The sequence below is a fragment of the Trifolium pratense genome, linkage group LG6, assembly GCF_020283565.1.
Source record: "Trifolium pratense cultivar HEN17-A07 linkage group LG6, ARS_RC_1.1, whole genome shotgun sequence".
In the NCBI taxonomy this organism is placed as follows: Eukaryota; Viridiplantae; Streptophyta; class Magnoliopsida; order Fabales; family Fabaceae; genus Trifolium; species Trifolium pratense.
Window position 1 is genome coordinate 18120673 of NC_060064.1, and position 14121 is coordinate 18134793.

The 14121-nt window shown below is 29.1% G+C and overlaps 2 protein-coding genes across 4 annotated transcripts; one reads left to right on the forward strand and one right to left on the reverse strand.

Annotated features, from left to right (window-relative positions):
- Window positions 1-883: 883 nt before the first annotated feature.
- LOC123888624 (F-box protein At4g00755-like) lies at window positions 884-6201 on the reverse strand. 3 transcript variants are annotated; one of them, XM_045937712.1, is made up of 6 exons: window positions 6056-6201; window positions 5331-5507; window positions 3135-3554; window positions 2902-3041; window positions 2178-2296; window positions 884-1496 (listed from the first exon to the last, which is right to left on the reverse strand). In XM_045937712.1, the coding sequence occupies exons 2-6, from the start codon at window positions 5458-5460 to the stop codon at window positions 1217-1219; spliced, it is 1089 nt and encodes a 362-aa protein (XP_045793668.1). In that variant the 5' UTR covers window positions 5461-5507; window positions 6056-6201; the 3' UTR covers window positions 884-1216. The 3 variants fall into 3 exon arrangements, with proteins under 3 accessions (XP_045793668.1, XP_045793669.1, XP_045793670.1); XM_045937713.1 differs by lacking the exon at window positions 6056-6201 and adding an exon at window positions 5935-6005; XM_045937714.1 differs by having other exon boundaries at window positions 1301-1496; window positions 2162-2296; window positions 6056-6184.
- On the forward strand, window positions 6182-8646 carry LOC123891853 (F-box/kelch-repeat protein At3g23880-like). Its single transcript, XM_045941735.1, has 2 exons — window positions 6182-6185; window positions 7358-8646. The coding sequence occupies exons 1-2, from the start codon at window positions 6182-6184 to the stop codon at window positions 8644-8646; spliced, it is 1293 nt and encodes a 430-aa protein (XP_045797691.1).
- The last annotated feature ends 5475 nt before the right edge of the window (window positions 8647-14121 follow it).

Genomic DNA, 14121 nt, shown 5'->3' on the forward strand with positions numbered 1-14121 from the left:
ATAAATATAAAGTAATTTTTTTTTCTTTCTAAACTTCATAAATATTGTATGAGAAAAATTCTAAATTCATAAAATGTGTTCTAAAAAAGTAACTTGTATTTACCAAAATTTTTAAACAAAAATTAGACACCGTATAAAAACACCATATAAAAATACATCTAATATCTAAATGTATCTTTAGATGTAATAAAACTAATATCATAAAATAAAAAATGTGAGATAAAAATAATAAATCAGATAGTAACGGTGTCAGCGTCTGAATTTGTGTAAAAATATATTTTGCTTAGAAAAAGGGGCACCCGTAATATGACCCTATTTTTTGTCTTCCACCCATGGGCCTCTTTTTCTAACTGTCGATAGCAGGTCACCTTTTTTAAGTTGAGAAAAAAAAAAAAGTCAAACTTTATCTTCTGCTTTATTCCAAACTAACTGTCTAGTGCATTGATTTGCCAATTTCAAATCCTGTTGTAAAATGTAAGACATATTTCTATTCCCAATTCTATTTGTACTGAGTTTGGCGTCCGCGTAGTTGAATTTAAAAAGTTCAGATCTACAAATTTCCTAACATTGATTCATCCTTGCAATCAAATTAAAGAAATTTTCTACTAACATAAAATTTTATTTGATCAACAGTATAGTGACAGAGAAAATAGATTCCCTAATTCCAAAACAAAACAAAAACTGTAGAGAGAAAGATATGAACATGGGGATGATTCTTTTGTCATGTATGTCGTTCCTCATCAAGGAGTCCAAGAGGAATATCTGACATGTGTAATTATTGTTTAAGTTTCTTCCATTCGGATTTCAGAATCCAACAAATAACTAAATTAATTAATTTAAGACTAGTACAGAACTTAAAAGTGACCTGCTACAGACAGTTAGGTAAAGAGGACCATGGGTGGAACACAAAAAATAGGGTCCATATTAATACTTACAATGTAATACTCAAGTTTCAGGGATTGATACAAATACAGCATATGAATTTAATTTAAACAACTTACAATGTAATACTTGTCCCACATCAAAGACCATAATAAGATACTAGGAATCAAGTAAGTAGTAAAATCACAGAAAAACCTGAACTTAAGGTTAAACAAAGGGTATACAGCGAAACTGGATTCATTAAAATGACTCCTCACGAGAATAATCTTAAATTTTTCTTGTCTCCTTTATTGGTTTGGGGAGGAGGAATTGTCGCAGTTTGTGCCAGCAAAGATCACAAGACATCATCATCTTCAACAAAATCATCAACTTCATATTCTTCCTCATCCCAGCCATCCACAGCTCCTATACCCATCGCATGTCCCCGCAATATATCCACAATCTGTTGGAAATCTCCATCGGTTGTAATTTCTCCAGACTCATCTTCAGAAGTCGCTGAGGGTTGACAGTTAGCCCGATGGTCTCTCTTCAACACAAACATTCCTGAGGGTCCAAGAATATCAACAGTGAATGCTGGTGACAACTGGATCCCCTGAGCTTGAACATGAGAAACACTGCATTCACAATTGTCTAAGTCAGGAACATTGCACAAATATCTAAAATATTATATTTATGCAATGCTTAGGTAGTGTTTGACATGCCCCTTTTCAGTCAAATCAAAGTGTATCCCTTTCTTAGGGACACTACAAATGAAATTATAAGTATAAAATGGAACAGACAGGGAAAATTCAATAAAGATGAAAGAAAAAGGAGAACGAAAGATATAGTTTCATAATCCTGTTGGTATTGAAATGATTCTGATTACAGTAATGAGAGGCACCAATAGCTCAAGGTGGGGAGTAGGTAGATGTCGTACTGAGCACAAATGAAGAAAAGTTAAAGTAGTGAAAAATCTGCATAAAGGCTTTATAAGTATACAAACCAAGGAATATATGGACCAAAGTGAGTTGCTTTATAAGTATAAAAACCAAGGAATATATAAGTTTTTTTTTTATAATTCCTAAAGTTGACAAAAGGATTAGCTTCGAAATAGAAGGGACAATCAGTATGGAATGCAACACTTTTCAGCAATACTACTCAAGTTAACATTATTTGTGCACGCAATAATATTAAATTGGAGTTAAAACCAAGCACTGCATAAAGGCTTGTTGTGAATTTATTTAGGATGCTACAACTAATCTGACAACAATTTTAATAAAACCTCAACACACAAGTTTACCAATGAAGAAACGCACCAAATGTACAATAAGCCATCCATTTCTTGCCTCTGTACCCTTTCCAAAAGCTCAACCTGCAAGATACCACCAATACAGAGTACAGGTTCTGGAAGCATGAACTTTTGTAGCCGGTTTTCCTGTTCACAAGGAATCATTTTCAGAAAAACATAAAACAGTTTCCGTTGTTAAAAACATGAGTCGGGAGTTACTCAAGCAACATTATTTGAACATTGGAGTTATTATTTAGTCATGCAGCTTTCATTTAATTTTTCTCAGCAACATCAAGCTAGGTCATTCTACTCCGTCCATCCAAAAATATATGTCACTTTGGCACATGGGTTAAATAGTTAGGGTATCCTTTAATTCTGAATGGAAAAGAAAAATTGTGAATTAATTTACAAAATTGCCCTTCAGTAATAGTACTGGAAAATTGCAAAAAGAGAGAATGATAAATAGTTAGGGAATCAGAAAAACAAATACTTGATTGATATTATAAAATGAGACAATTTTTTCTTGCTAGAGTGGCTTATATTGTGGGACGGGGGGAGTACTATGGAGGGTAATACGTTTTCTGATCATCCAACAAAGTTATTTTTCAATTTACTTACAATATTTATATAGCAGGGCATCCTTTAATAGCAAAGCATGTCTAGTTTTTGGTATCAAGCTTCAGGAAATCAATGTAAAAGAAATTATTCAATGAAAACAAGCACAGAAACTAGCTTAGATATAAGTTACAAACCTGAGCCATGGGAAATTCCGGTGATGTATAGGTCCATACAAACATTTCATCAGATAAATCATTTAAAGAGGCTTTAAGATGACCCATTTTAAACCTAACAGATTTTGCTGAATATATAGGTGACCCCATCTGAAAGTGAGCTGGACAGTTAACAAAAACAATGTCAGCAAAAAAGCATAGAAAGGTAAAATAAATTAGTCGAACACATAGTTTATGAAGATTTCAAATATCACCTTGGAAAGGCTGAATATTGATTTCTTTGATAATACATATTTGAGAGGCCAACTGGTACGTTAATGTCTCAGGCACATTGGGATTACTTTGTCCACTACTTGACCAATAGGAAAATCTACCAGCAATATTGTCTCTTTCCTCTAGAGTTTGATCAATGCTCTCCTGAGGGAAATTATCAGTGCTAGAAGCACAAATTGCTTTAGCTATGCAATCCATAGCAATAGGAGATAAGCAGAATCTAGCAAAATAACTAAAGACTCTATGATCTTTCCATAGAGCTAGAGATTCCATAGAACGGCTAGATCCAACCTCTGCATGTCCCTTCACTCCATTCTGGTTCAGTTCAACAACGCAGGCAACTCTAGATAATTGAGGAAACATTCTCAAGCACAACTGCTTAGAAAGGCCATTTTCAACCACTGCAAACCATAATATCAGTTAATCATTGCAATAAATATTTTCAATTGAAATTTGTATCTGTTGAGAACGAGAAATCCAGTTGTGAGTTGTGACTGGCAGTATCCACTGGAATGAACTTATTCTTTCATTTGATAGGTTTCTTTTACAGGAAACGAACAAAAAATAAAATTTAGAATATACAAGAAAACAAGACCAATATAGCTCACCTTCCAAACCCAATTCATAAGCATCAAGGGTTGCTAACATAATACATCAAAGGGAAGCCAATACTTGATCCTATCCCATATCAAGATCAAAGATAATTCATGCAAAAATCTTATCATTACTTTCCAGCCAAGCATACTAAACGATATACTGACAATGTCTATAGTCCCTACTTAAGACATCAAAATGATCAAATTATCATTTATTTTAAAATTGGCACTTTTTTTAAAGTTAGCCGTAGTGGCTTCTAAAGAAGTAGTTTGTTGAGATATTAAATTTCACTTAGCACAGCATGTGCAGGTATGTCACATATTTATATTTATTCTTGTTAAACAGTGGCCTTATGCCTGAGTTAGCCTTCAGCCTTCATGTCTACATCACATTTACTTGGTTACATGCATATGTACTCAAAATTGGTATAAATACATACATTCATGAAATGTTTATCTCAGTAATTTAAAGGGTTAAATATGTTTTTGGACCCTACAAAATGGTGACCTTCTAAGTTTAGTCCTTAATTTTTATTAAACTTTTAGTCCCTGGAAAATTATCATGCACTCGGTTTTGGTCCCTAATATTTAAGACAACTTGTATTTTTGAATGAATTTTTCCCAGATATGTTTAGATTTAGAACATCATAAAAAGTTCCTCTAGATAAAACGAGCTCAAAATTTGAATTTTAGGTCATGATTTTCGTTATTTTTATCTTGAACTTTACCGTTTAAAAAATTCATATCATGATAAACAATTCTAAATTTTAGTAAATCAACTTTATATGATATTTTAAACATGCCTATAAAAAATCATTCAAAAATTTAAGAGTTCAATGATAATTACACAATTTTATTTTTAGTAGGTACTAGAACTATGTGCAAGAATTTTTTTTATTAGTGCTACAAATTTAATAAAAATTAAATAAGGACCAAGCTTAGAAGGTCACCATTCTATAAGGTCGAAAATGAAAGTGAGTGCATCTTAGAGGGACCAAAACAGTGCTTTACTATAAATTATGCAAAAAGTTGGATACTCATAAAAACAAACTATAGCAAAGGGAGCACGATTCTAAAAGGATAAGATCAGAAGTATGATAGTTATGACATATTTTATAAAAGGAAACTTGGGCAGAAGGATATAGCTAATCATACCATTATAGGAATGTTTCCTTATTCGGCGAGGGAAGAGAAAATAGATCCGTATCTGATTGATTAAATAGCAGAATGTTCTCTGCCATTGTTTTTATGCATGATTTGAGTGGTGAATTTTACCCTAGGAGAGCTAAGGCCTCTCGAAGTACCTCCTTTATCATTTACAGCTTATTTCCTTTCATTTTAGTCTTCTGTTTGTATTGTGAGCTAGATCCCACATGAACTCTAGCTATTTCCAGTAATAAGAATTTCTATTCACTACTATATTCTACTGTTTTATTTTATTGATCAATGTTCAGTAGTAATCGAGATCGAGTCCTATCAAAGTATAATGAAATGTAAAATGTATGCCACCGAGGATCTAAACTTGAACATCTCATGAGACTTGGGGATAAAAATAAAATACAGAATACAGATATAACTCACCAAAGTCTCTCCAAGTTCGCGAGACACAGCTGACACGGACTAGATCTGCTGGATCATCCAGACACTTGAAAATTTTGAGAGATGTATCAGGATCGAGCCAGTTCGAAAAATCATTGCGATGGTCCATCATTGACTTGGAATTTGGTGAATAAACAAAACTAGGTTATCTTCTAAAACCTGAAAAACATATTTGAATGAAAAAGGTTAACTGCAACAGTCGGCATAAACTTCAAAGTGAAACAGAAGATCCAAATATATCTATATAAAAAAAAAGTCTTATTTTATAACATTTTTTAACTTATCTATATAAAACCAAAATTGAAACAACAATCCATGCATTAAAAAAAGTGATTTTTTACTTCATTTTTCTTATTCCTCAGATATATAATTTCAAAGTAACGGGGTTACATTACAGAGAATGGGAAAAGAAAAGAAAACACGAATTAGGCCAATCAAATCATGACACACAAAAAAAAAAAAATTACTTTAATCGCCTCAAACATGATCAATCAAGCAAATAGCCAAACAAATTCAAACATAAAAACAAAAACCAAAGGAATTGAGATAAACGGGTCATGAAATTCAGATAATTGGGTTAACAAACCTCGCCATTAAAAGAAGGGGAAATTGAATTAAGAGGCGAAATTTGTGAAGAACAATTAAAATTGAAGTAATAATAATGAAAGATGTTAAAGAAGAATTGTGGATAAGATCGAAAAAAATACCTTTGATGAGTAGAGGAAGACACGTCCCCCTGGAAGGAGCGAAACCCTAGAAGTATAAGGCAGAGTAAATCGCACAAGAAGAGAACGCTTAAAACTGGACGAATTTTTTTAAAAAAATAAATATTAATGTGTATACTTCTTCTATTGGATATTCTAAAATTTTGTTTTAATAAATAAATTCTCAACACAATATGACCAAAAAAATATAAAATAAATATAGTACTGTATCAATATTATAAGAAAGTTTCTATGAAATTATAAAAAAAAAAACACAAAGTTTCTATGAAAAAAAATTATATATAAGAAATTTAGAGGTTTATCATAAAAAATATTTTATTATAAAAAAATTTGAGTTTATTTAGTTTATTTTATGTCTCAAATGAATATTACATTAATTTACTTATTTTTTGAAAAGGTAAAAAATAATAATAATATTAAATCGAGCCCAAACATAAAAAAATATTAAGGCTCTGTTTGATAGCTTATAGCTTCTGGTCGATAACATTATGTGGTGTTAGATAAAATTAGCGATTCAACTTAGCTGATAAAAGTAAAATGACATAAAATACATTCTTAATTAATAATAATTTTTTGCTTAAAAAAAATATTTAAAATAATAATTTAAATTTATTAATGTAATATATCTTTCTTGTTTTTAAAAAAAAAGAATGTAATATATCTTTTATACATTATTGTTAAATTAATTTGTATATTCTGACTCTATAAAAAAAAATTGTATATGTTGAAATTTTATTTTATTTTAAAAATTATTTTTATTTTAATATAATATATTTTTCAAGTTTTAAGTGTATTGTGTAAAACTACCTATTTGGTCCCTTACGTTTATTTTAAGTTTCAAATTAGTCATTTTCGTCAATTTTGTCACATGTGGCAGCCAATTTAAATATGTTGACTGACACGTGGCACTTGGACACATCGACACGTGTACTGTTCAAACGGTGTTAGTGACAAAACTAACGGAAAGGACTAACTGAAACCTAAAATAAACTTAAGGGACTAAATTAATATTTTTTAATACTAAGAGATCAAATTAAAACCTAAAATAAACGTAAATAAGTAGTGTATATGAACTTCAAAGAGTAAAAAGAACTCAAGTTGATTAAGGTAGTCCAACCAGTTAGTTAGTAGAGCAAAACTGCGCTAGTTTTTTTTTTTTTTTCAAGGAGTCCCACATCGCCCATACGTAAACATTTGAGAGAAAATTTGGTTATAAAATAGTAGTCCCTGGCTCCCAACTTTTCTGTAAGGTGAAGTGACCGGGTTGTTTTGGTACTTAAACAGATTTGCGCTGCATTTGTTCAAACAAATATGAATATGCAATTGGCAAAGAAGAAAAGAAATGTATCACTCTGCCGTCTACGGTGGTCCTCCCTCATGATCTCATCGTCGAGTTACTTTCCTATCTTCCGGTAAAATCTCTTGTCCGATTCAGGTCTGTTTGCAAGTCTTGGAAAACTGTAATTTACGATCCCACTTTTGTGAAATTGCACCTCAAGAGATCACCAACAAGAAATCCACTCTTTACACTAACAACGTACCATGTACCACGTACTCTTGGATATTATTACAGTGTCATTCCATACCCCATATCTCGCTTCATTGAGAACCGGTCATTCAACCTTTCCGTCGATCCTTACTATTCTTTGGAAGACAAAGAATGTTCACATATAGTTGGTACCTGCAATGGATTGATCTGTTTGTCTCATTATTCTTACATTGATGATCAGTTTAATAAAGAGTTCTGGCTCCGTTTGTGGAACCCGGCCACTAGGACAATATCTCCACAATTTGGGTATTTTCGTGGTTTTTATGTTTTCGACTTTAAGTTTGGTTATGACAATTCAACCGGAAAATATAAGGTGGTGGCATTCCGTTACCATAATCAGAAAAGCAATGTGAGAATTCTCAGTTTCGGTGATAATGTTTGGAGAGATATTGAAGGTTTACCTGCTGTTCCTGTTCATCTTCATTTTAATTATCATGAACATGCTGCTATTGGTTGTGTATATTTGTGTGGTAGCCTTAACTGGTTGGCTATTCACAATATCAATGAGTATAACTATAAGGATATTACAGTTGGGCAATTTCTTATTGTTTCACTTGATTTAGGGACAGAGACATATAATCAGTATATGCTACCTCGTCGTGTTGATGGAGTTCTGTCAGGAACGCCAACCGTTAGTGTGTTAGGGGGCTGCCTTTGTTTTTCTTATTCTTACAAAGAAACTGATTTTGTTATATGGCAAATGAAGAAATTTGGGGTTGAAGATTCTTGGACTCAATTTCTTAAAATTAGTTTTCATAATCTTCAAGTAGAGTGCAACTTTAGTAAGCCTAGGATGATGCATTATTTTGAATTGGTGCCGTTGTTTCTTTCTGAGAATGGTGATACACTGGCGCTTACGAGCATTGGAGATTCCAATGCAATTCTCTATAATTTGAGTGATAACAGAGTAGAGCAAACAAAATTTACTGCAGCTAGAATTACTACTAGTGGTTGTAGTACTAGTAATATAACTTGCTGGTACATGGCCATGGATTTTGTTGAAAGCTTAGTTTCAACTTTTTGAAAGTAAGTTCCTCTTCCATGGTTTACTTGTTTGAATTTGAATTTATGTTCATTTGTATATGTTGTTTTCATTATAATTGATTATGTGATTATTCTTAGTGTATATGATATGATTGTTTAAGTTAATTGTATATTTGAATGACTATTTATTTGCTCTTGTGACCGACTTGACACTCCCCTGGTTTTAATGAATTTGTTACTATTTTCATATTATTATCAATCAACTAGAAGATGATTCTGCTAAAAGGAAATTCAATCTCTCTTGTTCATTATTTGTGTTTGTCATCCAAATATTTTAAACAAAACAATAATTGAATGAATGAAAGATTGAAGTGAGAACAGATTAATGAGTCATTTTTCAAGTTAAGTTTATGTGTCATTCCTATGTTTCCTTTGGTTGCTGTATCAGTAATTAGTTTCATGGATTATCAGTTTTGAACTCTTACATGCATTATATATCTGAAAATGTAAGTGTCTGTGTGTGTGTGGAAGGACTCTGCAAGTAAGAAATAAGATAAATGATTTTCCATGTTTGTTTGCATGATCCAATAAGTAAAGAAAAGGCAAATTCCTAATCCTACTATCTTGGTAATTTGACAGGAAAGGAAAAGGCAAGAGTACTTATGCAAGATAGTAGGAAGTTAAACAGATTCAAGAACTCTCTTACTCACTAGTGTTATTTTCCCATTGGATGACATGTCTGAAAGATATTAGATTGATTTTTAGGATTAAGATTTTGGTTTGCTATTTTTCCTTTGGCTATTTTAACAATTACTATTTTTAGTTTTTTTTTTTTTTACAAAGACAAAATGATATTCATTTATTCAAAATTCAAATTGATACAATACATCAAATACAATCACATATTCAACATCACTAAAAACGTAAAAGGATGAAATTGCGAACAAGCTGACAACATCCAAATTATAATGGCATACGACGGCAAATTGCCTACTATAAATAATATGATAAAATTAAAGTGTTTTTAGCTATTTTAATCACTAGTGTGCTTGTTAAAAATTTGTTATAAAATATTATTAAAATATGTGTGAAACTATTGTTAAAATAATTTTTATGTATAAGTGGTCGACACTTGTTAAAAAAATAATAATTTATTATTTAAACATGTTTAGCATTTCATTCATAATAATATGATCGATACATGTGGATACATATATGAAAATATTAGAGCTAGTTAAAGATGTGGTTCTTATTTTGAAGCTATTTATATTTATTTTATTCTTTCTATATTCTATAATCTTTTTATTGTTTTTGTTTTGTTCATATTTTTAAGCATATATTCATATATAATCTTTTTATCCTTACAAAAAAAATATGATCGCTTTATTGATTATATGTTTTCTATAATTTGTTTTTACTGAACTTTTTATAATTTTTTTATTGACTATTTTATTCTCTCTTCTTTTTTTTATTTATAGAATTGACTATTTTATTCTTATTTCTATATTCATATGATCTATTTTATTCTTACAAACGCATGTCTCTGTCTAACTCTCTATTATGCAAACTTGTGTGGAAAAAAAGAAGCATGTCTTATTTGTTATGGTGACTTTGTTAATAAAAGATTTTTGCAGCTAAAAAAAATGCATTATGTTATGGTGGGTTTGTTAATAAAAGTTTTTTGTTGCTAAAAAAAAATAAAGGGTATTGTTGGTATTATGAAATGTCCACACCAAAAACTTTTGCATCCTCTTTATATGGAAGTATAGAATATGTTTTCTATAATTTGTTTTTACTGAACTTTTTATATATTTTTTTATTGACTATTTTATTCTCTTTTTTTTTTTATAGAATTGACTATTTTATTCTTATTTCTATATTCATATGATCTATTTTATTCGTACAAACGCATGTCTGTGTCTAACTCTAACTCTCTATTATGCAAATTTATGTGGAAAAAAAGAAGCATGTCTTATTTGTTATGGTGACTTTGTTAATAAAAGTTTTTTGCAGCTAAAAAAAATGCCTTATGTTATGGTGGGTTTGTTAATAAAAGTTTTTTGTTGCTAAAAAAAATAAAGGGTATTGTTGGTATTATGAAATGTTCACACCAAAAACTTTTGTATCCTCTTTATATGGAAGTATAGATATGGACTAGCGGCCAGACAGACGCGTTTCGCGCCAGTCTGTGTCTATTATGCAAACTTATATAAAAAAAAAATTATGTTATAGTGAGTTTGTTAATAAAAAAATTTTGCTGCTAAAAAAAAAGTTAAGGGTATTGTTGGTATTATAAAAAGTCCACACCAAAAGTTCTTGTATCCTCTTTATATGTAGGTATAGATTTTAAGAATTTTTATTGTATTTTTTTTATAAAAAAAATAGTAAAATTGTTGAGTTGATCGTATTTATCTCTTTCGTTGTTATTTTTACTAGGGATAAACCCGTGCGTTGCACGGGTTCGATTAAAATATATAATTAAAATATTTTTATAAATAAAAAATAATAATTGTGATAAGTATAATCATATATAGTTAAAAGATAGACATTAATTTAAAATATGATTATATTTAATATTAGTATATAAGTATAAATTATAAAAAAAAAGTTGTTTAGAAATATGAGATTTTTCATTAATTTATATCGTAGTTTTGTTTATAATTTAATGTAATAGATCTCTTATAATATTTTAGAATCATATTTTATTTTAATAGTGTAATCGTATAAGATCTTAGTTTTCTTTATATGAATTGCAACTGTATAGTCACATGTACCACTTTGTTTTTATTTTTTATGTATTTTTTTTCCAATAAGATCTTAGTTTGGATGTTGATTTTCTTTATAAGATCTTAGTTTATTTTTGTTATAAATGTGAATATTTTTTGTTGCCAATATATAAGTTTGGATGATGATTTCATATATATGAATTTAGGCTTAGTTATTTGGCTCAGGTAAAGAAAGTTTATTATTTTAGAAGAATTTCACATGTCATCTTATTATTTGCTTAAAAAAATGTTATATTTTTCTTACAAACATCTCACTATTTTATTTTGAGCCGTAACTTAAACATTTTTTTAACACTTTATAGAATATGTACTTATTTTATTTAAATATTTGCATTATTATTTAAATCAAATCAATAATTTTGGAATTTTTAGTGAATTTCAGATCACATGCACACACTATATGTAAAGAATGAGATTATCTAAATCACCTTATTATTTTGCATGTAATTATGTTTTAATATCTACAGTTTCTACAATTTCTAAAATTTATTTTGACGTATGAGCATCAACAATTTATATAGTTGATGATTTTTCATCTTAATCTTGAAAAATTATAACTATTTACTCTACCCCTTCACACAATTTAAGGTCTCTCAGATTTATAAAAAAGACGATTCTTGTTCTGATAATAAATTGTTTCTATTGAAGTTTCTTCTCAAACATTCACCTGGTAGAATATTTATATCCCATATTTTATTGGTCAAAAATTTTCATAATGTTTTTAGCTAGCGGTTTTATTTATCTTCTTTTTACTATGCTTAATTCATTTTTTTTATCTTTCATTTTTTTTTAATGATTTTTTTTGTCCCCTCATTTTTTTTTTGTCTTTTGCTATTGAATAATTTTTATTCGGGTTTTCAGTATAGTTTAGTAGTGCTTATTAGAATGCAATACTCTTTTTTTATAGAGGAGTACTTTTTTTTTGATAATATAGAGCAGTACTCTTAAATCATATTCTCAAAATATTATGCACAAAAAATTATTAGATCGAATTGTAGTCTTGTAAGATCATAAAAGCAATATAAAGGATACAATTTATAAATCCAGTAACCTGGTTACACATGAAAATTATTAGAGTTGATGTCTTGAAAGATTTTGAGAACGTATAAAAAATAAAAAATTGAAATTTATAAACAATAAAAGACATATATGTAAACTAATATAATTTTTTAATCATTGAATAACATAACTGATATTCAAGAGATTGATTCATCAACTACCACAAAAACCAATACTTGAAATGTAACCATCAACCCATAAGGTATTCAATGCAAAAAGTTATTTCATTCTAATAGAAGGTGAATAATATGTAACCTTTGAATAATGAATAAGAATAGTAAATGTCATTATATATACATAGTATATTTTTTATGTTGAGCATACATAAAATTTATATATACATACTTTAGTGACGTATTTTCATTTTTTTTCTTTTATAATTTTGATCCTCTTTTTTTATTTTAGCACCATTAATTTACATTATTTGTTACTTATTAATTTCCAATACTTTCAAGGTATGCATAGATATAATATACCATATATAAACGTAATATTATGTTACTTGCATTTTATTTTTTACAATATTTGCATTTGTTTTAAACCCATTATAATCTGCCTAGATATAATTTATCTTAGTCTCAAGACCAATGATTTGGATGATGAAATGGACACAAAATAAATTTTAGAGTAATGTTTATATATAGCTAGAGAAAATTTTCTCTAAAGCATGCTACATAAGCAAAAATTTGGAGGCTTCAAAATAACCAAGAGTAAAATACACAGCTTGTTGAAGACGAACCGTCACATACATGTTATTGGTCATATATCTAGCTCCAAAAAATGCATGTTGATTTTGACCGCACACATAACTCCATTATAGAAAAACGTAATCCACAATTATTAGAAGACATAATTCATAATGATTATGAATGAAAGATGTAGAACATAAAGACGGTTGTAGTTTTAGCACTTTTTTTTTACCGGAAAGTTGTAGCACATATACAATGTAATATCCACAATATTATGAAATAAAATAATGGAAAAAGATTTGGTTAATCTAAATATATAGTGACTTCAGCTTCAATCCTATAAGAAAAGCCAATGAAAATTTTTAAGAGTATCATCAAATAGTTGTTTGAATAAAGCGATGATGATCCAAAATCAATTTTTTTTATTATAGATAGATAGATAGATAGATAGATAGATAGATAAATAGATAGATAGATAGAAAGTTGTAGAATTGTAAAAGTTATATTATTTATTTATTCACCTAGAATAAGAAGTTGCATGAAATTTTTTAGAGGTGTCAAATCATCACAATGCTTGCTTAATAGATAGAAGATAGATAAATAGATTTGAAAGTTGAAAATAAATACAATATTCTAACAATTACTTAAAGCTTGCAACTGTGGAACAAAAGACTAAATGACAATTTTCAACCTGAAAAAAGATAGAGATAATTAAAAAAGTTATTAGATATGATGTCTTATAAGATCATAAGAGCAATCAAACAATTATAATTTACAAACTTAAATGAAAGACAATTATTTCATACCTATGTATATCAATTTCTTAAACATTGAGTCGCATGCTTGGGAATGTAACTATATGTATATAGAAACACACACTAATGAATTTATGTAATCTTTAAAATAAACTCATAACGCAAAAAAATGAGAATTTGAAACGATGATACTTAGCTTGTTGAAGTTCCTTTGAGCAAGAAACAC

Bases quoted from the DNA above. Each gene is read 5' to 3' on its own strand.
- LOC123888624 (XM_045937712.1), bottom strand. From the start codon at position 5,460: ATGATGGACCATCGCAATGATTTTTCGAACTGGCTCGATCCTGATACA. The intron at 3,042-3,134 runs GTGATATTTGAA...TTAACTGTCCAG, and splicing joins CAATATTCAGCCTTTCCAAG to CTCACTTTCAGATGGGGTCA. The intron at 2,297-2,901 runs GTTTGTAACTTA...CCTTGTGAACAG, and splicing joins CGGAATTTCCCATGGCTCAG to GAAAACCGGCTACAAAAGTT.